The 26,180-nt window shown below is 45.0% G+C and overlaps 1 protein-coding gene across 9 annotated transcripts in view; it reads left to right on the top strand.

Moving 5' to 3' along the window:
* The first annotated feature begins 743 nt into the window (after positions 1–743).
* LOC119163028 (TBC1 domain family member 25) overlaps positions 744–26,180 on the top strand; it is a 408,328-nt gene continuing 382,891 nt past the window's right edge. For all 9 annotated transcript variants that reach the window (XR_012888598.1, XR_012888595.1, XR_012888599.1 and 6 more), the window contains exon 1: positions 744–983. Coding sequence is in view for 1 of the 9 variants with exons in the window: in XM_075882742.1 (XP_075738857.1) it covers positions 930–983 (54 nt within the window). In the remaining 8 variants the exon portion in view is untranslated. The remainder of the gene's footprint in view (positions 984–26,180) is intronic.

Below are 26,180 nucleotides of genomic sequence, written 5' to 3'. Positions count from 1 at the left end.
GTCTCGAGCTCGGCGGTTCTCATCAGCAGTTCACTCTGGGCAACCATCATTTTCTCCATTTTTTCCTCGACCTCACATTGCCTACACTTCGCGTCATCCTCTCCTCCATCCGCTTCTACGCTTGGGTCCACTTTGAAACCCACTTCACATCCTGAACACTTTACAGTCTTTTTAACCATGTCTTTCTAAACTCGAGCCCTGCACTACGAAAAAAAAGAAAGTCTAAGCTCTACTACAAAAATTCGCGTGTTCAATGTACGCGCACCTCCCCCACGGGGTGGCAAAAGAAAAAAACTACAAAAAATATAAACACACACACACCCGCGCTAACTAATAAATACCTGGTGACTGGCCCCCGAAAAAGCCGTGCCATAAAATTAGTGCTACGAAGATTTCAACCACTGCCCTATAATTATAAAGACAAGCTCAAAACATGCAAAAACACCTATCTGCGCTGTCGATCGGGAGCGCTCAAAAAACACGTCCATCCTCCGTGACAGCCCGAACTGATTCTCGGTCGCGAGCGCCACCGCGCCGCGCTTGCTCAAAACTGAAGGCAGGCCAACTCCGCTGGGAGCGCGAGCCATTCCCCAGGCATTGTTTAGAGGAGGCGTTGCTGCAGCGTATTTGTCTACGATGTGGTCTTCTCGGAGCTGTCTATTTTGCCGGCTACGTGAGAATTGGAATGGGACTTAAGATGGCCGCCGTCCATTTAGCTGTCTATTTAGCCGTCTACGGTGAGTATTGGAACACAGCTTGATTTATGGAATGCCGAACAGCCCTGTGGCCCGGTGGTGTGTGACAATATTCCGTGCGTCAGGAGTAGAAACGGCCGCCGCACTGGATACTGCCTTTGTTTGTGCGCGTAAGTTATGCGCTTCTCATCGCAGTAACTGGACAGAGTGGTGTTTGTATTTCGAGTGAACACAATGTCCGGAATGATGGGCTTTCACGCACGCGAAGCCATCCGCGTCAAAGCAAAGGTCAGTATATGATATCGTATACTGGCGCGGATCCGATTGGGTTGAATGGGGCACGCACGCATTGTGAAGATCGAGAAGGACAGCGTGGCTCTATAAAGAACACGTCGAAACGTTTTGCTTGCTTCAACGAAACGATTTTCCCGGGATTTGGCTTGTTGGTTCTAGCTTGTAGCAGGGCAAAAAGCAGCACGAGAATAGCCCCCTGTGGTCAGGCAGATTTCTGCGCTGCTTTTTCCCCTTTCACGTGTAACTGTTTTTTCCTCGCTTTGGCAATGCTTTGCCAGGCAAAAGGAAACTACGGAACACCACAGATTTCCTTGCGGCTCTAGCTAGGAAATAATTATAGAAATTCTGAACGTCCGTCGGACAGAGGCTTGCTGATTTTATTTTTAAACAAACACACATTTCCGAGAAAGCTACGAACACGTACGCTTAAAAATAAATCATTCTTCAAACACGGGACGGTTTAGAGTCGTGCTAACCGTGAATGAATGCGTGACGAATCGCGTTGTTTCAACGCGGTAACGTTAAAGAGCTCGTTTAGCAGAAATTCCGGTGTCGGAATCATTGGTTGGCGAAAAATAATTATCGTAGCGTGACCAAAAAAGAAAACAACAAAAAATGAGAAATAATAAAATGATCTGGATCCGAGTGAGAATCGAACCCGGGTCGTTTGCGAGGCAAGCAGCTGTTTTACCACACTGCCACGCTTTTTTTTTGGGCTTTATTGCCTATTCCCAGACTTCATGTTCATGAGCAATGATTTAAAGGTCGCAACAACAAATAATGGCAGTCTTACTGGACATACACTCATTTAAAATTCCTTTAGAGCTATCAAGGGTCACACCCTCGACAACCACTCAGGTACAGACTCCTGAATATTTATTGAAACAGAAACAATAAAAGAACATTGCAACCTTCAGACTCACGTGTCCACACTATAGCAAAAAAATGGTAGATCAACTGACATCTTGAAACGCAAAAAACCGTGATACACCGCACATGTACAGCAGAAAAGGTAAGATATCATGCTATCTAAGAAGCTAACTTCGCTATCATGTAGGTGTTCATTAGGTTCTTAGGTAGCATGATATCTTAAAAGGGTCATGACACCCAATTTACGACCATAATCTGTGTTTTGCGGGTTGGTACTTGTACGTTCACAAACACGCTGGCGAAATTTCAGCACATTCGGTTGTGGCGGTAACATATAATCAAATATTTTTATAAACGAGGGAGCGGCCTAGTGGTGGGGCTACACTGGCGCGCTTGCTAGCCGTGACGTAACGAACCGATTGCTCCACGAACTTCTGCATGGTGTGCAGTACGGAGGGCGATCGTGTTTCATGGTCAGCTGTGCTTGCAATCTAGTTGTTTTGGCGTTATTCAACATGCCACTGGAACTGAATGACTTGCAGTGGCTGAAGCAACGTCACTGCATTGCCCATGCTGCGCTGTGGGGTGTCAGAGCGTATAGAGCAGGGAGAGTACTGTGTCATTCTCCAAGTTCCCTAAAGAGCCCGCCAAACGCAAGGCTTGGAAGATAAACGTGTGTGGGAAGGACTGGTATGTAAGTGACGCATCTGTTTTGTGCTCAGCGCACTTTACCGTGAACTGCTACAATGATGACCAGCGTCTTCTCGGCGAGTTTGGTATACCAGTGAAAAAGGCGAGGCTGTGGCCGGACGCTGTGCCGCAAAGATTCGGCCAAGATGCACATCGCGAGGAACCCTATTGTCGCACTGAGTAGATACGAGTTCACTTCGGATAATGTTTACATAGACGCTGCACGCAGCACAACATGCAAAAGCAATGGTCAGTATGCGCAGCATCATTACCATCACTTAAGTTGTGCATGCACGTATGCTGGTAAAAAAAAAATCTGCACGCTTTACAAATTTCATTGCGCAAAGTGTGCTTGCGAATGCAGCATTTCCTAATCGTTAAGCTAGCTTGTCAACCTGGCATGCCTGAAATAAATCTACTTAGCATAGCGGAAGACCATCTGCCACAACACCGAGGTCGTTGGCATCTGGGTGCGTCCCGTCTTCGGCGCTTTTTTTTTCGCTCGAGCTGGTGGGGATGGGCCCAAAATCAAAATGCGCAGCGTACACGAAGTCGTCACTGCTTCTGCTGCTCGATAAATAAATTAGTGTCCAAATCTTGAGCTGATGACGGTGTCAACGACATGGCAATGGTACCGATACCACTTCGCAACACTTGCGACACGTGCGGACCATGCGACAAGCAACACTCGCAACACAGTGAACACACTGACCGCATGCTGTTGGTGCCGTTTGGTAGCAGACGACGGCACTGCTCCCATTGGTTTGTGACGTTACGCGCGCCACGGCAAAATGGCAGTCGCCTGCAGTGGGCGGAGTTTACAGCCGAAGACTTCTACGGCTTATTTTGGACTGAATCAACATATTTGCACAGCTCAAGACTACGAGTAGTTACGACGTAACTACAGAAGAAGAAGAGACAAGGACAGAAAGAGAGACAGAACTAGCCCAAGCATCTGTCTTATCAAGTTTGGACAAATAATCTTTCACAGTCCAGTTTTCACACGTGTACAAGCATGTTCGACCCTCTACCTTCGTTTTTCGCCAAAAACCGCGAATTGTTGGGTGACCATGTCATAACCCGTTTACCTTTTCTGCTGTTGGAGACTGCAGGTGCGTTGTATCAAGTTTTTTTCTGTTTCAAGTTGTCAGTTGAACTGCTGTTTTCTTGGTGTAGTGTGGTCACATGGGTCTGAAGGTTGAAGTGTTAGTTTTTGTTTCAATAAATATTCACTTGCGAGTCAGTGCTGTGGTTTGTACCTTCTTCTCTTGTGTCCCCGTAGTCATGTGCTGTGTTAAAATATGTTCAAGTACTGCTTTCTGAAGTTCAACAAATTTCAACATGTGCTTTCGAAAGTACATTCTTGTGGGTCTTGCATCTGGATTACAGTGAAATCCTGCCATACAAGCCCGCCGTGAACAATGGAGGCCTGTTAACATTATTGAGTCAAATGACAAGCCATCCTTATTGTTTATAAGGAGAAATCTGATACCGTGTGGGTCCCGTGGGAATTCCTTTTTGATTGTCCTTTGCAATACATCCCAAAAGTACATTCCCTTCCAGCAATGTAAAAAAAACCTGATCAATAGTTTCTGGCTTATTGCAAATGAAACAATCTGACTCCCAAGGTACAAAGACTCTTAGAAACACCTTGACGTGTGATATACCAGTGTCAAGTCGAGTCAAATTTTATTTACGAAATGCACGAAGTACAATGTTGAAGGCCACCCTAGCAAGAAAGCTGTAAGCATACAGCCTGACAAGGCTAGGGGGCTGAAACCAGGCAACAGCAGGAGTGCACACAGGTGTAGTACAGACAATGCTTTTGGTTGTAAATGCATATAAATACATGTGTGCGCACTGTGAATGGGTTAGAGTATGTGTGAATAGTGAATAATGTGACCGCCAAGAAAGTATTGTTCATTTACAATGCAAAAATGGATATAAAGAAAAGCAGTAGTAAAAAAAGAAGAGCATGTATGTGATGAATACATTGTAAAAAGGGTAGATAAATACAAGGTAAATTTGCAAGCTTTAGTGATAGTTTTGAAATCGATTATAGAGAAAGACATCAAGCAAGTGCTTGTGTGATAATGATGGTTCTGTATTTACGCAATTCTGTAATAGATTTAACTCTTTGGGTACATTGTAGCTCAGGGTTTGAGTGTAGTTGTTTGTCCTATGGTGCTTTATGAACCACCTTTTGGGTGCTCGTGTTACGCGGGTGTTGTGCTCGGAAAACACATCGTCAGTGCTAAGCACGAGACGCTCGCGCCTGACGTTATCGCTGCTTTCGCTGGCTAGGCCTACGCTTCTACCTTGTTTCAAATAACAGTTCTGACTGTCACAGTTCTTTATTATATTTGGTGGAGTTCGCTTGGTCTCCTCGCAATCCTGGAGTTGCGAAGCCGGACTCGACCTGCCGTGATGACCACTGCATCTGCTACAAGCCCTCCCCCTATGGCTCCCCAGGCCATCGTGTGCATCGGCCCGGTCTGTCAGCGGGACCCTCCTATATTCAGCGGCACGATCGATCACGACGTCAACGACTGGCTGGCTACCTACGAACTCGTGAGTGTCTTGAACAAATGAGACGAAGCCACGAGACTGGCCACCGTCGGCATTTACCTCAGTGGCATTGCCCACTTGTGGCTTCGGAACCATGAAACCGATGTTCCAACCTGGACAGAATTCAAGACAAAATTCAGCGAAGTCGTCGGTTGTCCTGCTGTTCGCAAACTTCATGCGGAGCAGCGCCTTCAGTCAAGATCTCAACTGCCTGGTGAGAATTTCACCAGTTACATAGAAGACGTCATTGACTTGTGCAAATGCGTCGATGCGAACTTGACAAAGGTGGACCGCATCAAGCATATTTTCAAGGGTATTGACGAAGACGCCTTCCAAATGCTCATTTCAAAAAGCCCGGCTACTGTCGCTCAAGTTACCGAGCTCTGCCAAAGCTATGATGAGCTCCGCCGGCAACGTCTCGTCACCCGCCGTGCTGTCCCCCATCAGGAATCGATGTCCGGCTTGACTCTCTTGCAAAATCCCGTCCTCCTCTCGCAGATAAAAGATTTTGTATGTGAAGAAGTTGCCCGCCAACTGTCACTCATCTCCGGCCTACCAGAGCGCAGTGCACCGCTTAGCCCTACACTGCGGACTATTATACAAGACCAAGTGTCTGAGGCCCTTACTCCACAGCTGGTGCCACCAGTCAATGCGCCATTGACGTATGCCGAAGCAGCAGCACGACCATGACCACACACGTTCCGAGTGCCGCCTCCACTGCCCGCTCCTGTTCATAGCAGCCAGCCGCCACGACCTCCAGTCCACCGAGTCCCTAATCCATGGTGCACTGCCGACAACCGACCGATCTGCTTTTCGTGTGGTCTACCCGGACACGTTGCACGTCTTTGCCGCCGCCGCCGCCCGCTCCATTCACATGAAAACCCGTGTTCATATGAGTACGACCACACAATTCCCTACACTCCAGACCCCGAATTGCACCCTCCTCGACCAAGCCAACGACCACCTTCTGATCGCCGATCTTCTCCACGTAGTCGCTCGCCTTTCCCGATGTGCCGACGCCCCCCGACAATCGAAGCGGAAAACTAAATGACGCAGTTCCCGAGGCAAGAACTGCGTTCTCGTCGCAAATCACAAGCCCTCTTCGTTCGCCGCCAAATGTGATTAATGCTGTTCTTGAAGGTGTACCTGTACTTGCCCTTATTGATACTGGTGCGCCATTTCTGTCATTTCTGAAAAAAGTTTGCCGTGCAATTCGAAAAATGACAATGCCTTACTTGGGTTCGTTTCTTCATACTGCCACTGCACAGTCTGTGCCGCCTGTGGCGGAGTGTACCGCCAGACTTGTAATTCAAGGAGTGCCTTAGACAGCGCAGTTCGTAGTACTCCCGCACCGTTCTCACGACATCATTTTAGGCTGGGATTTTCTCTCCCATCACCAAGCCGTCATTAATTGTGCCCGTGCCGAAGTTGTTTTTTGTCCTCTCTGTGATGCTCTACCTGCGGATGATCGCCCTTTCTACGCGAAGTTGGTCATTAGTGACGACACTCGGATACCTCCACGAGCTACTGTCTTTGCACCTGTGTCGTGTCCCGTCGTCGTCGACGCTACCGCATTCTTCACGCCTTCCGCTGCTTTTGTTCATCGCCACCTATCACCGCTCCCAACCGCTCTCGTTACTCTTCAAGGTGGTGCGACGGACGTGCCTGTGGGGAATCCTTTCCCATTCACGATTATGCTGCTTTGGGGCGAATGTATCGGCTCAATCGAATCATTCGAAACCATCGCTACACTTGACGTTCCTGATGGATCAGTGGAAGTCGGCGCCCTCTCCTGTAGTTCCGGGAATGGCCCTTCCACTGCTGACATTCTCAACCGTGTAATCGACGAAGACCTAAACCCACAACAGAGGTGTGGGCTTTTGAGCATCCTTGACAAGTTTCGGCCATCTTTTGACAGTCACAGCGCTACCTTAGGTCGAACATCTACTGTATGCCACCAGATCGACACAGGTAATCATCCACCACTACGGCAGCGACCGCACCGTGTTTCACCGACTGAATGCCGTGTCATCGATGAACAAGTAGGTGACATGCTAAAGCGCGACGTCGTTCAACTATGAAACAGTCCTTGGGCATCGCCGGTTGTTTTAGTTAAAAAGAAGGATGGCACAATACGCTTTTGCGTAGATTATCGTCGCCTAAACAAAATAACACGAAAGGATGTTTATGCTTTGCCTCGGATCGATGACGCCCTCGACTCTTTACAAGGCGCAGAGTTCTTTTCCTCCCTTGATCTACGCTCTGGGTATTGGCAAGTGTCCATGAATCCGGATGATAGACCAAAAACTGCCTTTGTTACACTAGATGGCTTATACGAATCTAATGTGATGCCATTCTGCCTATGCAATGCGCCGGCAACATTTGAGCGCATGATGGACACTATCTTACGAGGCCTCAAATGGAACACGTGTTTGTGCTACTTAGATGATGTAGTGGTATTCTCGCCTGATTTTCCCCCGCACCTTCGTCGCTTGGAACAGGTTCTACGCTGCCTTTCTGCAGCTGGCTTCCAACTAAACTTGAAGAAGTGTCACTTTGGAGCACGCAAGCTGACCATTCTCGGACACGTCGTGTCGAAGGATGGCGTTCTCCCTGACCCCGCTAAGCTACGTGCTGTTAGCGAGTTCCCGAGGCCCGCGTCTCTCAAGGAGCTGCGTAGTTTCATTGGGCTTTGCTCATACTTCCGCCGCTTCGTCCGGGATTTCACTTCGATCATAGCACCTCTGACAGACCTACTTAAGGGAGACCGCAATCTATCTGCATGGTCTCCAGCCTGCGACAGTACTTTTGCGAAGCTCCGTGAACTGCTAACAACACCACCCATACTGCAACATTTCGATTCAAGTGCTCCCAGAGAAATCCACACGCATGCTAGCGGTGTCGATCTTGGCGCTGTACTCGCCCAATGAAAGCCTGGTTACCAAGAATATGTTGTTGGGTACGGAAGTTACAAGAACAGAAGCAAATTATTCGGTAACTGAGAAAGAATGCCTAGCGATTATCTGGGCCATTACCAAATTTCAGCCTTATCTGTACGGCCGCCCTTTTGATGTTGTTACCGATCACCCCGCGCTCTGCTGGTTATCCTCCCTCAGTGATCCCTTTGGACGCTTGGCACGGTGGGCTTTACAGCTCCAAGAGTATGACATCCGTGTCATTTATCGCTCAGGCCAAAAGCATGCTGATGCCGATGCTCTTTCGCGTTCGCCTGTTTCTGCTGATAATGCGAGTGTCTCCATCCAAGACAACTTACTTCCTTTATCAAGACCCATCGACATGGCTGCGGAGCAGCGCAAAGATTCGTGGATTGCGTCTATGATGGATTACCTATCTAAAACACTCGTCCACACGCCATCTCGAGCGCTACACCGACAAGCCTTTCACTTCGCCATCCGTGATAGAATACTTTATCGCTGCAACTACCACCCTGACGGCCGCAAATGGCTACTCGTCGTACCCAAGCATCTCCGTGCCAGCATATGTGCTGCTTTCCACGCCGATCCACAGTGTGCACACGCCGGTTTGTTTAAAACCTACGCCAGGCTACGTTTTCGGTTTTATTGGCGCGGTATGTACACATTCCTTCAAAAGTACATTCGATCTTGCACAGAGGGCCAACGTCGCAAGCACAATCCTAGCCATCCTACTGCACCAATGCAGCCGTTACCGTGCCCAGTGCGATCATTCGACTTGGTTGGGATAGACCTTTATGGTCCTCTGCCATACACATCAGGTGGGAATCGCTGGATAATTGTAGCGATCGACCACCTCACGAGATATGCAGAAACGGCCGCTCTACCAGCCGCGACAGCATGTGACGTTGCGTCTTTCCTCCTGCAACGTTTTGTTCTGTGTCACAACGCTCCACGTGAACTTTTGAGCTACCGAGGCCGCGTCTTTCTCGCGGATGTTATTCAAGAACTTCTTGCTAAATGCCACGTGATTCACCGCTGTACTACCGCATATCGGCCACAAACAAACGGCTTGACCGAACATTTCAACCGCACTCTTGGCGACATGCTTTCTATGTATGTCGCCTCCGACCACACCAACTGGGATCTTATCCTTCCCTACGTAACGTACGCTTACAACACGGCACCTCAAGCGACAACAGGCTTTTCTCCCTTCTTTTTACTCTATAGTCGAGAGTCATCATCTCCAATCGACACTATTCTCCCTTACCGACCCGACTCATCCTAAGGAACGCCAGTTTCTGAAGCCGTTCAGTATGCGGAAGAATGTCGACAATTGGCTCGCGCCCTTACAACACAAGAACAAGGGCTACAAAAATTTCGTCACGACGATGGACGGTCCCACTACCAGTTTTCGCCCAACTCTCTTGTTTGGCTGTGGGTGCCTCCCACTGCTGCTCCTGGTACATCTACGAAGTTCGTCAGCAGGCACTATGGACCTTATCGCGTCATAGAGAAAACTTCCGCTGTCAACTACCTCATCGAACCCCTCACGCCTACTCCGCACCTGCTTCGCCGAGGACGCGAAATCGTACATGTGGATCGTCTCAAACCATATCACGAACCACTTGTTCTCACGACACCTTAGAACACCTACTTGGCTCCGTCTTCAGCGAGGGGGAAATATGTAATGATGAAAGTAGTGGGTCATGCATAGCTCGGAAAACACATCCTCAGTGCTAAGCACGAGACGTTCGCGCCGGACGTTATCGCTGCTTTCGCTGGCTAGGCCTACGCTTCTACCTAGTTTCAAATAACAGTTCTGACTGTCACAGTTCTTTATTATAGTCATTCTACGAGGGCTGACAAATTCTTTAGAATGTGTGCAGTCTTTTTTATCAGCAGAACACAGTTCATGTAGGAGGGGGTATGCGTAAATATCTTTGACAGTAATTATCCTGTTTTCTTGGAACAGTGCTTTTGTCGGTTGTAAATAATGAACATTATTAATGCAGCAAATTGCCTTCTTTTCAAGCAGCAATAACTTATCAATATCCTGCTTTGTGGTTGTAGCCCATACTAAGGTGCAGTAGCTTATATGCGATTGAAAAAGGGAATGATAGAAGTTGGAACATTACACAAGGCGGGAACATATTGTCACGGGGTCGTGACGTGGCTGAAGACAGGATACTTTGTGTTGGACTTTAACTGTTTATTTGGGCGAACCTGTGCCCGGTAAACGGAAAGTCCGATTACAGTAGCAGTCTTGGACTGATAGCGGCGAATGGAGCGTCGGCCGTCGATCAATTACTGATAAGCGGCGAAGCACGTCGGCATTTATACTCTTGCCGTCGCATGTTCTAGCGTTATCCCTGGCGGTGGCGTAGGTTCCAGAATAATCTGTACAGTTCGCAGAGTAGGCGTGATCTTATCGAAATGGTCTACTACAGTTCGGAAGCTTCTCGAAAACTGCAGGCGCGGTTTGCGCTGAGAATTGTGTAGTGTTTAGGGTCGATAAAAAAAACTTGGGGAATGGAACGTGGCAATATGATGGCATCTAAATGGAACAGAAAGTGCAGAAGACAAGTTATTTACATTGAGGTCTATGTGTCAATTCCACATCATGTGTCCCCCAAAATCTTGTGTTCCTGTACCATATCAAGCGAGTGGGAACCTATGTTTTGAATCAGCGTAAGACAGACATTTGTTTTTCGCAGCGAAAACAACAGCTTTTGATTTTTTAACGTTGATTTGTAGACTGTTGCACAAGGACCACTTATACACTTTAGACAGCACACTATTTGCTTGTGAAAACAGGTAGGATTCAGTATCAGAGAAAACAAACAGGTTAGTGTCACCTGCGTACAAAACAAAATCGGTTGACTTGTCAATAACAGGTAAGTCATTTACATATGCGTTAAATGAATAGGGCCCCAAGATGCTTCCCTGGGACACACCATTTAATAATGCGCGAAAAGATGCTGCAGAATCATTTACAACTACGCTTTGTTGCCGGTCGGAGAGAGATGATCGCAAAAGTGAGTGAACGACCCCACGTATGCCATATTGTTCTAGTTTTTTTAAAAGGGTGTCATGAAATATTGAGTCAAATGCTTTGCTGTAATCAACGAAGATGCTAAGAGTGAACTTTCTCACTTTCATGTTTCTGAGTATGATTTCTTTTTGTGCTAGCAGCGCAGACTCAGTTGAAAAAAAAAAAGCTTTGCAGTCGACATCAAATTATCTTTTCTAGGCCCTTCGAAAGTATTGGCAAGAACACAGGCCTGTAGTTTCCAACGTTATTCTTATCGCTCTTTTAAATATAACTGACTCTTCGGCTCGTTTCATTTTATTAGGGAACATTCCTGAACTAATCGCGAGATTGAATATATGAACCAAGCATGGGCAGATAACGTCGATGACATATTTTACAGGTGTTATATGGATGTTGTCAATATCAGTAGCTTTACTGTTTTTTAATGAGGTGAAGGCTTTATGTACCTCCGTGCAACCAGTGGGTTGAAAAAATGTAATTTCCCAAAAATGGTGCTCTAGTGTGCATGAGTTGTTGGTGGGATGTGCTTGGCTGATTTTTGCTGATGCATAATGTTCGCTCAAGTGTTCTGACAGAGCCGTCCCTCAGAGTGATTTATTGTTGACGACAATTTTCTGCATTACACTGGCCCCTGAGCTTGTTCCCAGGACAGAATTCATTATTTTTCACGCTGGTCAGGTGGACAACTTGAGCCAGTTCGGAAAAGATTTTCATAGTATTTCTTTTAAGCTTTCTTCAGTAAGGCATTTAAATGGCTTCTTATCTTTTCAAAGGTTGCGAGTGTGTTAAGGTTACATGTTTTAAAAAAAAAAAAGGAATCATGAAGTTTATGTTTTTTTGTGATCATACGTTTGAGTTCATGATTAATCTAAGGCTTTCATGTGTGCTTTCTCGCCTTAAATGATTTCATCAGAAAGCAGCTGCTATAGTGGTCACTGAAGAGGTTTATGAATGTATCGTACGGGGCTTCTGCAGTACATTCGCCGAGAACTAATTCCCAGTTAGTATCTTCAATTTTTGATCAAAATAAATCTAGAGATGACTGAGTTATAGCCTGATAGAGAAATGTGTTACAAGCAGCCTTCTTTGCTTTTGTAGAGTTTACATAGCCCATGAATATCGGACTGTGGTCACTAATATCGCAGCCGATTGTGCCTGCGATCGTGATGCAAGTATCTATGTTAGGTATTAAAAGGTCCAAAATAGTTGAAGTTGTCGGCGATATCCTTGTGGGTGTAGTAATAATATTAGAGAATCCACAAAAAGCAATTTTATTTAAAAATTCATACGAGGATTTGTTTTTGGGAGAAATGTTAATGTTGAGATTGCCTCTGATAACAAGATGATACCGATGAAACGATGCGAATTCCAAGAGGGAATCTATAAAATCTCTAAACTTGTCAATATCTGCCGGCGGGGGGCGATAAATTACAGAAAACGCACCATCGACTTTATTTATTTATTTATCAGATACTGCCGGCTGCCTTTTGGGAGCCATGGCAGGAGTGGGTACATCACATTGCATCGTTTCAGTCGACAACCAAAATAAAAAAAAGAAAGAAAAACAGAACAAATGCACATATGTCTAATGATAATAACACATGCGGCCGAATGTGAACTCAAGACGCGAACATAAAAAACAAGCCCAACAGCATTTGCAATAATACACTGAGGTATGACACAGGAGCAATAACACATAAAGGATCGAGTGATTGAACACCCGAATGACGCATACAACATTTCAGAACATGAATGAAACGGTCAACGAACCAAATAAGCATGTGAACCGAAGGACAGCTTATGTCAACAGAAGAATACCGCGAAATAAATGGTTACCCGCATACATTTCAAGCTGTAAAAAGAGAAAGAATGACAAGAACTGCGCATAACATCACAGATAATCTTGCACGGCATTTGTGAACGCATGAACTGATGATAGGCCGACTATGTCACATGGAAGCTCGTTCCATTCTGCTATCGTTTGAGGAAAAAAACAAAAATTGATACACCTTCGTCTTAACTCGTGGCCTTACAATCGTCTTACTGTGCTTCCATCTTGGCCTTGCGCTGTTATACTGCATGTAATCAGTGAAGCCCATTCTAATGTTACCGTTTACAATATTGTAAAGCATTTGCAGTCGATGCAGTTTCCTTGCAAGCTCAGAGCCTCATAATCAGAGGTCATGACAGTGAACTCATTTAAGGTCACGCCACTCTCTGTATTGCGGACATATATAGCCACACCTCCACCACGTCGACCTGTTCTGTTAAGCGAATGTTGTCTGTAGCCATCTAACGAGGGTGCCCTGTTCAGTAGACTGCATCATGTCTCAGTCATCATAATCACATCGAATGTAAAATGAAAGCTGTTAAAGAATGATGTGAATTCGTCGTACTTCTTGTTTAGTGAACATGCATTTAAGTGCAGTATCATGACAGTGTTTCGAGCTTCTTGCCTTCAGAATTTGATGCATGAAGGTTTGACAAGTTCTTGGTAAAGCATCTCGCTAGTGAAAGATAGCCATCTAATGTACTTGAAGTAAGGCTTAAGCTAATTTGGAAAGGTCATTGTCTTAAAAAATTTGAATGCCGTCCATTCTGTTGGCCCTACGTGCAAATATTTTCCCATTCCTTGTCCAGATGAAGTGCCATATAAATTGGCGTTTCCTGGATACAACTGCAGAAAGTAGTCGCTTCAAACTAGGACACAGATGCTCATTGAAAAATATTGTACTGCTGTCTGTATGTTTGTTGCCCCGGTTTGAAGCGCTGTTAGCAACTTGACCATTTGTGTTGGACATGGGCTGGCAATTATTGGTTAGGTGGTTCTTCTTGACTATCTCAAGCATGCGGCCCCGCTTTGAAGTGTGGCAAGTGAGGGGACGTGTGAAGCCTAAAAAAGAAGGTCTTTGTGCCAGGAGCTACTTGCATTCTTTTAACCCCTTTTAGCATGTCCTGCCCTTGACCTCCTCTGTGCATGGGCCTGTATATTGGAACAGGTAAAATTGCATCGCACACATCTCTGTACAGCTTCTTGCACGTCACTGAAAACAGGTACTCATTAGAAAATATGGCAGGCAAAAAGCAGATACTTAACATCACTTACCTGAGATATTCGCGGGGACAGTGCCATTCATGTGGTATGTACTAACTACATATCCAGGTAAAGTTCTCATCAGCCTCAGTTGGCACACTGCATGCAAGAAAAGATCATTCATGTTACAAAAAAAGAAGAACCTGTTTGCGATTATGAGGAGATGTGGTAGTCCCAAACCACCTTTCTTTACTCACCTAAATAGATTAGTTCGAGTTGATTGTTCCAACTAGAAGCCCTCACAAACACCGAGAAGACAGGATGAAATTTCTGTATATTAGCCCGTGAACAATGCAACACCTGCATCATGTATCACAGTTTCAAGATGAAGAACAAATTATTAACTGTGGGGAAGAATGTGTGGTGTGTGGGGAAGAACTGTGGTGTGTGGGGAAGAATGTTGATTGTAATTGAAAGTCACCTGTTCAATTGTACATTTCGTGTTCAAGTAGGCACTGTTTTATCTCAAACGTTTGTCCAGAAACAGGAGCGCCACAAGGTGGTGTACTGAGTTGCACACTTCTTATTGTCAAAATGAATTCTTTATGCCTATACATTCATCGCAATATGTTTTATTGCACATGCCGACGATATACAGGTTGGTTTTAAATCGCGCAACCTTTCCATGTGTGAACGACAAATCCAGCTAAGTTTAAAAAAGGTCTCACAATGGGCAGAAGAGAATGGTTTTAAATTGAACCCACAGAAGAGCACTTGTGTCCTGTTCTCTAGAAAGAGGGGCCTACATCCAGATCCTGAGATTGTTCTTTATGATCAGCCTCTATCAGTAAAGACCTAGCATAAATTCCTAGGCCTCATATTAGGCACAAAACTAACTTTCATACCCTACATCAAATATACAAAAAACAAAAGTTTAAAAATCATGAATGTTCTGAAAGTGCTGTCACGCACCACATGGGGTAGTGACAGGAAGTGTTTCTCTATCTGTATAAAAGCCTCATTCGCACTTGCCTAAACCACGGAGCCGTTGTCTATCAGTCCGTCACACCAACTGCCCTGAAGATGCTAGATGCCATTCACCATCTTGGAATTCGTCTTTCTACGAGTGCTTTTCACATGAGCCCCGTAGAAAGTCTCTACGCTGAATCGAACAAGTGGTCGCTTCACTTGCAGAGATCTTACATGGCTTTTGTGTATTTTCTGAAAAAAAAACTGTGACAAGGAACACCCTGCACACTCTACAATTACCGATCTTTTAAGTAGAGCTTTATTTCACAACCGTCCTTTTTCGAGGCAGCCCTACTCACTGTGTCTAAGGAGCCTAGCTCAGGAAATGGGCGTGCCACTTCTCAAACGCCGTCTGGCAGCCCCCGCTGCAAATCTCCCACTGTGGCAGTGGCAACTAATACACTGTGATGTTTCCTTCATGGAGATGACTAAACATGCACCTACAGCACATATCCGTACGCACTTCTTTGAACTACAGCACAAATACACTTTCTCGGAATTCTTTACCGATGCCTCTAAATCCCGTACTTCTGTGTCCTATGCTGCCGTTGGTCCATCTTTTTCGGATGTAGGTGTTCTGCACTTCAATACGAGCATCTTCACTGCAGAGGCATATGCAATATTATCGGCCGTCAAACATATCAAAGAAATGAATTCGTCAAAAGTTGTGATAGTATATACTGATTCTCTAAGCGTGGTAACAACCCCGAAAAACCCTTAAAATACATGCAAACCTTGTCCTTACTTCTGTTTACTCACACTTATGCACGATCTACTCACAGAAACAATATTTCGTTGTCTGCTGGGTGCCAGGACACCGCGAGATTCAAGGAAACATGTTGGCCGATCGACTAGCTGTTTTCGCCCATGAGAATGCCACTGTCAATACATCTATAGCGGCCTCAGCACTTGACCTTATACCCTATCTTAAATGAAAGCTGAGGGATCACTACCAGTGGTGGTGGGACACACAAACAGAGACCGAAGTTCACCTCATTAAGCCACGTCTCGGGAATTGGCCGTCAGTTTCGAGATCAAGCCATACAGAAGTCACACTCACTAGATTAGAGATATGACACACAGATAGTACTCACTCACACCTTTTGTCCGGTGGTGATCCACCTCTATGTGATAAGTGCAGTGAACCACTCATCGTGCTTCATGTTTTAGTTAAGTGCATGGAATTGGACACACTTAGAAAAAAACACTTTCCGTTTCCCTTCCGCCATCAAATGCTCTTGCACCCATCGATGTTTATAGGTAGGGAACCGCTTTTTAGTTATCAATCACTGTCTGCATTTTTAAAGAATGCCAATAGTCTTAATGTCATATTAACAAGTTAATATGTTACTAATATGGAACAAATTATTATGTAAAGTACGCAACTTAGGAGAAGGCTGTATTATCACTCGCGAACGAGGCATTGTAGAAATGCAGTGCTATGCCTGACAGACATTTGTCATTGTACACGCTACTGATTATGAGCAGAGAGCCAGGCGCACTAGTACGGCTTTGTGGAACGAAATTTTGTAACAACTGAGATAGTTTGCGTGACGGTCGATTGCTCTCATGTGCATCGTACGGAGCAGGAAGCAGGTGGAGCTCACATTGCATTGTTAAGAAAGCAAAGCCTTAACGCTATTTACTGTGCTGCCTCGTGTTCGTGTGTGATGCTATTCGTAACTTGGCTCAATATCTTGTTTATCATCGGAGCTGTATAATAAGCTGAAACTAAGGGTGCACTGAAAACTAATGGTGCAGTATTGACTATGCGCTTTGACACAAGACTTGAGCTAGGTGAACTTAATTATGCGAATAGTGAGCTGAAGTCGTGTCATTAGTGCAGTGTAGAGAAACACATTAGTGCAGTTCGTGCATGTGTACCATGTGTATCGTGGTGTAATTAGCATTGTACTGTGTCATTGTTTTTACGAGGATTTCCAGAGGCAGAATCATCTGAATAGACTCATTGACTCATGAGGAACATAATTGCTAGGGCACAAATAACACAAGGACAGAAGGCTGATATAATGTCAGAACCAGCACTCATACGTGTCTAACCTTCTGTCCTCATCTAGTTTGCGCTGAAATTATTGTGTGCCTAATTTAGCAACATGCTTTTTCGTACTGCTTTTGCTGCCCACTTAAATAGTACAGTAAATGTAAAATAGATTGTGCATATATAAATGTTCCTTTATGGAGTAAATATCATGCTGTTATGTCGAACACCTAATAAAGGCCTTCTACATGGTCACTTGCTTTTGTTTCAGCTTTCTGAATGCTGGTATGTTTATTAGTTTCTAACACCAGGATATTGCACTTAGAATTAGTGCTTTATTAGTTTCTAACACCAAGATATTGCACGTCGAATTAGTGCTTCTTGACATCGTTAGTGCTTCAAAAGTATTGCACCCAGTTAAAAGATTTGACCTTATATATATTGAGTGCCTGCAGAACACCAAAAAGGTACTGCATCTCAAGTCACCCTTACTTATTGCCTAACGTTTTACACTACACACTTTGCAAGCTCAAAGAAGGAAAACTGAACTAATTCTCCTTTTGGTAGAGGGAAAATGGGTTCACTTGCATATATAAACAATAATTGTACTTCTCATAAAGTGCATATACCTCACACAGCATGTGTAATATACACTGCACATGCAGTCCCAGTTAGCTCTAATAAGTAATTGCTTCAATTATGCACTACTTTAAACATGGAACTAAAGGGAAAGTGTCGGCATTTGTCAGCTTGTTGCATTACCTGGCCATCCCCCCTATTTTTTTTGTTTTATTATAAAGGACCCTTGACACCAAATTTGGAAACTCAAGATGCTTGTGTTGTTCAAGAGTCTTGCATTCGAGGCCATTCTGATCGATTATAACTGAGGAGCATTGCCTTTAAGACATCTTAATTTGGTTTTGAAGTAAATGTCATCTGCTCGTCTGAGTTGAGAGCACCTGTTGACATCTTTTCTGGTTTGACGTAGGCAAAGCTGTCACATGCTGGGTTTTATTGTGAGCCTTTGGTTACATGGTATTCACTAGCCAGCAAAACAATATGATGATTAAGGTGTCAGTACCACAGCTATGCATACTTCCACATCCATATAGTAGGAAACGAGGATGTAACACAGTTTTCAGCATGGGCCAAATGCCACACAGATATGTGTTAAGAAAGGGAGAGAAGACAACCGCGCATTTGTAGCACGAAGCCACAAGGAAATCCGTACGGATTTTACAAAAATAAAAGCTTCTTATGCCGAAAAATGGGTTGCACTTGTCATGGGTTGCAAAATCAAAGCACTTGTTAACCTATCTCGATGAATATAAACCAATTTTTCCTTGTCAACATGGTTTTAAGAAATGGTTATCCACCATTGCTCAGTTTATTGAGCTTGTACACAACCTTTCTAGTACAATTAGTACCCGTGGTCAAACTGACATATTTTTAGACTTTGCAGAGGCCTTTGATAAGGTGTAGCACAAGAAGCTCTGACCTAAAATCGATGTTACCTTTAGAAACTCCGCCTTTAACCACTGGTTTAGTTCCTATGTCCGACTAGGAGCTTCACAATCTGGTTTATCTCCTGTGGTATTTGGGGTTCCTTAGATTAGTGCCTTGGAGCCCTTCCTGTTCCTGGTGTTTATTAAAGATTTATCAAAAAATATTACAACCCAAGTAAGAATGCTTGCTGATGATTGCATACTGCACGAAAATATTTTTATTTTATTTATTTATTTATCACATACTGCGGACCAAGTATGGTCCATGCAGGAGAGGGCAATACAGTACAAAATTCTTCTACATACATACACTTCCGCTGCTATATAAAGTCACCGAGTGACCGAACTGAACCTAATCTTAACTTAATGAAAATTAAGAATTGGTGCGATTAGTGGCAAATGCAGCTTAACCGAAAGAAGACCGTTTTCATGTCCATTTCTAGAAAAAAAGAACATTCTTAGTTACCCTTACAGTATTAACAGTCACAAACTTTTTCAAGCTCATCTATACAGATACCTAGGTCTGATATTTACGCCCGACTTGCGCCAGAATCTTCACTAAGGGAAACTTTGTTCCAAAGCTAACGAGGTGTTATGGGGCCTGAGATGTAACCTCTACTGTGCCTGTACCAAAATTAAAATTTTAGCTAACAAAACCTTGCTAAGACTCATAATAAAATACACCATGGTAGTTTGGGACACTATACCCAAGCTAACTGTTCAAAACTTGAGAAAATACAGCGCCTTAGTTCCAAATTTATATCTAATGAATACCGCTATTTTCATTCACCTTATGTAAACTTGCAGAGCCTTCACCACTTCAAAAACAAACTGAATTTTTAAGGCTAAAATTGCTTTTCTTTATAATTCATAATCATGTTAAAACTAGCTACTACAAGTATTTTGACATTAAAACACAAAAAAAAAAACATCGAGACACGGTCTCAGTATGTACATACCACCTCACAAACCTCATAACGACTGCTTCAGGTTCAGTTTTTTCACTAGGGTGATTCAGCAGTGAAGTTTGTTGCCAGAACTGGTTGTGAAAACTAAATTCCTTACTGGAGTTTTTAAAAGCCATAAGCTTTATAGTATTTTCTTGTTCCATGCATTGAGATTGAGATTCCATGTGTAAATTACATACCTTGTAATTAAACTATATTTATTATGTGTTTTGATAAGTTGTACAATATATGTTTCAGCACTGAGGCTTTCTTTTTTTGTTTCACTGATGAGCTTGCCATTATAATACTTTTATTATCCGAGTTTCGATTCGTGCCGTGAAACGATGCGAGTTTCAGTAACAAAAAAAGATGCTTTTTTGTGTTTCTCTTATGCACATTTCTGTTAAAATATAATTTTTTTCCACTCCTGTGATAGCCCTCCAAAAAAGGCTGACAGTATCAACAAATAATATGAATGAACTTTATATCGGGTAATTGGTCAGGAAATAAATGGGAAGTCATGTCTGTATCTGAAATTCATCGAGGTACGAGCGGCTTATATGTTGCACATTCTTCAATTGCGATCAGTGTAATTGTGTTCCCCTTTTTAGCTGGTACCCTCGAAGGCTGTGCATTCCTATGATTTACTATGGAACTAATTTAAGTGTCAGTCACACCGGCATTCACAAAGTCGATGCAGTAATCGTGTTTCTCACAACAATCTTTGAAAGCACCACAGTCTGAACACATTTACTTTGGAAGATTGGCTAAGAAATGTATAGAAATAAATCTGAAAAAACAATGAAAAGTTACAATAATCTATAGAAGTCACTAATGATTATTTTGAAATTTAGATTAATATCAATTCATTGAAATGTATAAAATTTTAATTAAAAGCCTATATATAATTATAATTGTTGAAGGGCCATAAAACCAGCTTCAATATTTTTTGGCATTTCAAGTAAATGCACTCAGTCAGTTCAATCTTTTGTAATAAGAAGCAGTGCCAAATGCAGCCACAGAATAAAGCACAATCACATGCTCCTCATTTGACCTTTTGATGTAGCCAGTGTTGGTAATGACGTGACCAGAAAATCTAGTCATGTCAGCAGCCGAAAGAACTGGTCTGTCTGCTTGCAGGTATGCGTGCTCCATGCTTATCCTTCTCGCAAGGCAAGGAGGAACACTTGGCAAAAGAGAGAGATGATCTAATGAATGTAGTGTAGCATATGAAAGAATGAAACAAGGGAGCGCTGCATTTTGGTCTTATGCATGTAACACCGATATTACTCATGGGAAAAGGCTTGACAGAATAGGCTTGAGATGCGAGCGCTGACTTACAAAAGTATTTTATTTCGAAACAAGCATCCACGTTATTGCGAGAAGTCTGAGACACATCATGTGTGGACAGTCCCCACAAAATTCATATCGTGATGCCAGAAACATAGCTCGTCGTAGAAAGACCAATTGACAGTTTGCTAACACATGTGTCTCCTAATGTATTAATTATCCGCCAATGGTCTCGCGGGTTAAATGATTCTCACTTAGACTCGCAGCTCAACACTCAATGTAAACTGGATCACACGTGGTCCTGACATTTCAAGATCTACAGTGTGCATCTAAAAACCGCCCTTTCATCTCGAACATATTATAACTATGTGTCAGACACGAGCGCTGACTCATGTCTGGAGGTTCATTATAATATGTCCATTATGAAACACATTATAGTGGGAAAATCTTAATTTTCATATTATTAAGATATCGCTCATTTTGATCAGCAATTCCATACCACATGTCAAAGGCATATTATAAACTCTACTTTTTGCACAGTAAACGAAAGAAGCATGAAACGAGGAGCATCGTTATAATGTGTCCGAGATGAGAAAAGGGTGCTTAGATGCCCAGTGTAAATCTTGCACTGTCATGACCACTTGCGATGATCCAGTTTCCGATGTGTGTTCAGGTCTAAGCCGAAGTGAATATCGGTTCACTCACGAAATCATTGCCGCAAAATTAACTCATATATCAGGGGACGCATGCGTTTTCAAGCAGTCAATTTCTCTTTCTGGAAAAGGGCTACAATTGTTCATGCAGAAATATCTTAGGTGACTTATTACCTGCCCAAGTTGAAGCGCTCCATGGTATTCTGTTTTCTTACCTGGATATCTTTGACAATGACAATCGTCCCCTGGGTCACACAAGCGTCGTAGCCTACCGTATCGACAAAGGCGACGCCAGTCCACAAACGCCCTTGCCGCGTTTCTCATGCTGAGCGCCAAGTTATACAGAAGGAGGTCGAGAAAATGCTCAGAAAAGCGTCATAGAGCCTTCACCTAGTCCTTGGGCTTTCTCTGTGGACTTAGTTAAAAAAAAGGATAACAGCTGGCGCTATTGTGTCGACTATCGTCACCTGAAGGGATCACTAAGAAGGACATGTATTTTCTACCTAAAATTGATGACGCGCTCGACTGCCTCCACGGTGCCAAGTATTCTTTTTTGATCCGTATTCTGGCAAATTTCGGTCAACGAACGCAAAAAGACAGCATTCATCACACCTGATGGCCCTAGCAATTTAAGGTCATGCCTTTTGAGTTGTGCAATGCTCTGGCTACCTTTGAAAGTATGATGGACTCTCTTCTCCACAGTTTCAAATGGTCAACCTGCTTGTGCTATCTGGACGATGTCATCGTTTTTTCGCTTACCTTTGAAAGTCACCTGCCTCCTCTCTCGGCCACTTTTGACATTTTTTGTTGTGCTGACCTTCAACTCAATTCGTCGAAGAGCTCATTTGGATGCCAGCAGATTAAACTACTTGGCCACCTTGTTGACGCCACTGGTGCCCGACCCAACCCTGACAAAGTCTGAGCTGTCCATGAATTCCCAGTTCCACCTTCAACACAAGACGTTCACAGAATTATTGGGCTCTTCTCATACTTCCGCCACTTTCTCATCAAGTTTGCAAATATTGCTCGGCCTCTGATGGATCTCCTAAAAAAAATGTGGCCTTTTCCTGGGGTGAGGACCAAGAACATTCCTTCGGGTCGCTGATTTACTCTCTCATATCACCACCTGTGTTGGCTCATTTTTATTTAGCTGCTCGGATAGAACTTCGCACCGACGCAAGTGGCCATGGAATTGGTGCTAAGGCACAGAATGGTGCAAACAGTGTATAGCCTGTGCTAGTCGGCTTTTGTTGCAGACAGAAAAAAATTATTCCGTCACTGAGCGGGAATGCTTAGCCCTTGTCTGGGCCATCGCAAAATTTCGTCCGTACTTATATGAATGTCCGTTCGCAGTCATCACAGACCATCATGCGCTTTGCTGGCTGTCTACAATTAAGCACCCTACAAGAAGACTCGGCTGTTGGGCACTACGATAACAAGAGTACGACTCTCGGTTGTGTACAAATCTGGCAAGCTGCACACTGATGACGACTGCTTATCCCGACACCCCGCTGATCCACTCAGCTCTGTCGACTTGGAATCATATGTCTGCATCATGGCCATCACTGACTTTCTGCACGTGGTGGACGACCAACGTCAAGATTAATTGCTGCTCTCCATCATTGACCGCCTCCAATCGGGCAATACTGGCTCTTCCCTTGGCAGGTTTCTGCTTCTAGACAACATTTTATACCACTGCAACCTTTACCCCGATGGCATGGAAATTTTACTCATTGTACCACGTCACTTGCATAAAGATATTCTACAACAATTCACGATGCTCCAACTTCTGGACATTTAGGGGTCTCCGGAACATACGACTGTGTTCGATGACTGGTATTCTGGAAGGGTCCTAATTGCTCTGTTTGCCGTTACATTCCATCTTTCGACCTGTGCCAGCACCGAAAGAAGCCTACGACAGCACCTGCCGGTCTCCTTCAGCCTATCGAAGTGCCAGCCAAGCCGTTTTATCGAGTGGACTCGTCTTGCTAGGTGCCATTTCCACTTCGACAAATGGAAACAAATGGGTTGCTGTAGCCATCGATCATGCCACACGGCATGCGTGGTGTTGGGCTTTTGTTTCCAGTTTAGGAACTAGTTGGCTGGCCCCGAGGGGGCGTTCTACATATGTATATATAGTGATGCTTTTGTATATAAAAGGGAGTTCCTGCTTGGCTACTGGCTGCTGCGTACTTCTTTATGGCTGGCATTTCGGCGCCTTGCTCTGTGTTCTCCGTGCGTCGCGTCCGACGCACGATACTACGTTTTGGCGATGAGGATGGGGTCTGTGTGCATCCGGCCAAGGTGGACATACGACATTTGCTATTTGTGCTACCATGTTCAGCACCCTGGATACAGTCCACAGATACTCCATTTCTGTGGATCACCAGTTCATGACACCAAGACCATACCTGCCTTGCCCCACGTCTATCCTGCCGAAATGTGAGCCATTCTTTATTCTACTTTCTTCTGCTGTGCTGCTCACATTCAAGGCGCTACCTAAAGATATTTCAGCGGATTGACGGGACTGCAAAGTGCAGACCTTTACGCGTGGGGCGGCTCCACCTTTATTTCCTTCACGTCTGGTCTGTTTCAGCGGCAGCTTGTTCCCCGCAATTCCACCACCTTCATTCTTGCAATGCCCTGGCGTGCCTGCGATTCCCTGGAAGACATGGCGTCGTGTCGTGCAAGTGTACATCGACGCGGCGGCCCTGGATGCTGCGCCAGACGCAAAGAAGGCGTTGCTGCTCAACGCCCTTGGAGTAGAAGGATTGCAAGCTTACTACAAAGCTGCTGACGAGCAGACACTGCCTGAAGGCGTCCAGGCTTCACGAGATGGCACAACTTGTGACGCGTACCAGCAGGTCTTAGCAGCTCTGGACGCATACTTTGCGCTACCTGAAGATGCTTTTTGCGTACGTGCCAGATTTCGGCAGAGAGTTCAGGAGCCAGATGAGACTGCCGTCCAATTCATTCTAGTGCTGCGGCGGTTGGCCAACAACTGCAATTTCGGCACCGCTGCAGCGACAGTGATACAGGACCAAATTCTACACGGCCTGCGTGACCCCGACTTGCTTCGGTCATTCATCCTGATGGCGGGCGCTTTCACTGTCCAGTCGGCGTTGGAACATGCCAGGGAAGAGGAGCGCGTGGACCGCGCGTTGCAACAGCTAGCTGCTTTTCAGGTCGACTCGGTTACGCGAGCATCAACGCTGTGGCGTTCGTCCTCCTTGACCCATACTGCTACAACGTTATGCTTCCAACCCTGCTGTGCCACCAGCCCCTCCGAGTTCGGCGGAAATCCTGCAAATGCTACCGGGCCATACTTCGACTTCATAAACTATGACGATTCTGGCCCAGACTGAGAGCGTGTTCACTTGTGTTGCATCTGTTGGCGTCTCAGCTGGCCGTGCTCCTGATGTACCTGCTCCGGTCGTGTTTCCTGTGGTTGAGCATACCCGGACTCTACCTGCTTGCATCCCAGCTCACCATATGTCGGTTGTGTCTGCTGCTCCCGTCTTGCCTGCTGCTGATTCCGCACTGGCTGTGCGTCTTTCGGCTTGTGGTGGCCTCCAGGATGCTGTGTCTATTCTTGATCTTCCGGAGGTGCATCCACCAAGCGTGCCCGCCGAGATTCAGAAAGTGGTCTCTGTTCTGTGTGCTGCGGAGGTGCTACCACCTGTCGCGTCTGCGCTGGCCGGGCCAGTTCCTGTTCTGTGCACGTCCCCTGCGTCAGTGGCGCGGAGCTGTTTCCCGTCAGAGCGTCGTTTCATGCTTGTTCCGGCCCCTACTAGGCCAGAAGCGCACTGGAACAACAGCACATGGGCCGATTCTTACGTACCACCAGACTGCTGTGGGCGGTGACAGTGCCTGTCATGGAAATGGCATCACTACAGGCGTCGACGCCGTAGACTCAAACACGACAGTGACTATGCAGACATCTCCTCTTGTAGGAGGCGATAATAGGCTGGTGTGCGGTGTGTCCCTTGGCTTTCTGTGTTTGCTGTGCAATTCTCTATGTGTTATGTTGTGCATTTCCTTACTTGTCTTTGTATACCGTACATTTTTATTCTATTGTGTATTTGTCTTTGCCTGATATACTGTTGTATTTTTGGTATGCTTGCTGTATATGTGTTCATTATCATTAGGCAATATGTTAGCTGGTAGGACACCGAGTGTTCTTTGACTCAATGGGGGGTTGATGTGGTGCCGGGATTTTGGTTCCGGCTTTGGAAATGGTTGGCTGGCCCCTAGGGGGCGTTGTACATATGTATATATAGTTATGCTTGTGTATATAAAAGGGAGTTCCTCCTTGGCTACCAGCTGCTGCGTACTTCATGACGGCCGGCATTTCGGCGCCGTGCCCAGTGTTCTCCGTGTGTCGCTCGATTGATTGCATGTTATAGTATGCAATTACTCGAGTGCTACGGACCTGCTGCAGGACTCATGTTCCCGACTTCCTGCTACACATCATTCTCCAGCATGGCGCTCTGTTGCAGCTGCTCACAGATCGTGGTCGCTGCTTTCTATCTCGCATGGTTGATTATCTACTATGATGTTGTGCTACCCGTCACAACTTCACCACGTCTTACCATCCTCAGACTAACGGCCTTACAGA

The sequence above is a fragment of the Rhipicephalus microplus genome, unplaced genomic scaffold (genome assembly GCF_043290135.1).
Source record: "Rhipicephalus microplus isolate Deutch F79 unplaced genomic scaffold, USDA_Rmic scaffold_13, whole genome shotgun sequence".
Classification (NCBI taxonomy): Eukaryota; Metazoa; Arthropoda; class Arachnida; order Ixodida; family Ixodidae; genus Rhipicephalus; species Rhipicephalus microplus.
The sequence above is the reverse complement of the archived record's forward strand: the minus strand, read 5'-3'. Positions and strand labels throughout refer to the sequence as shown.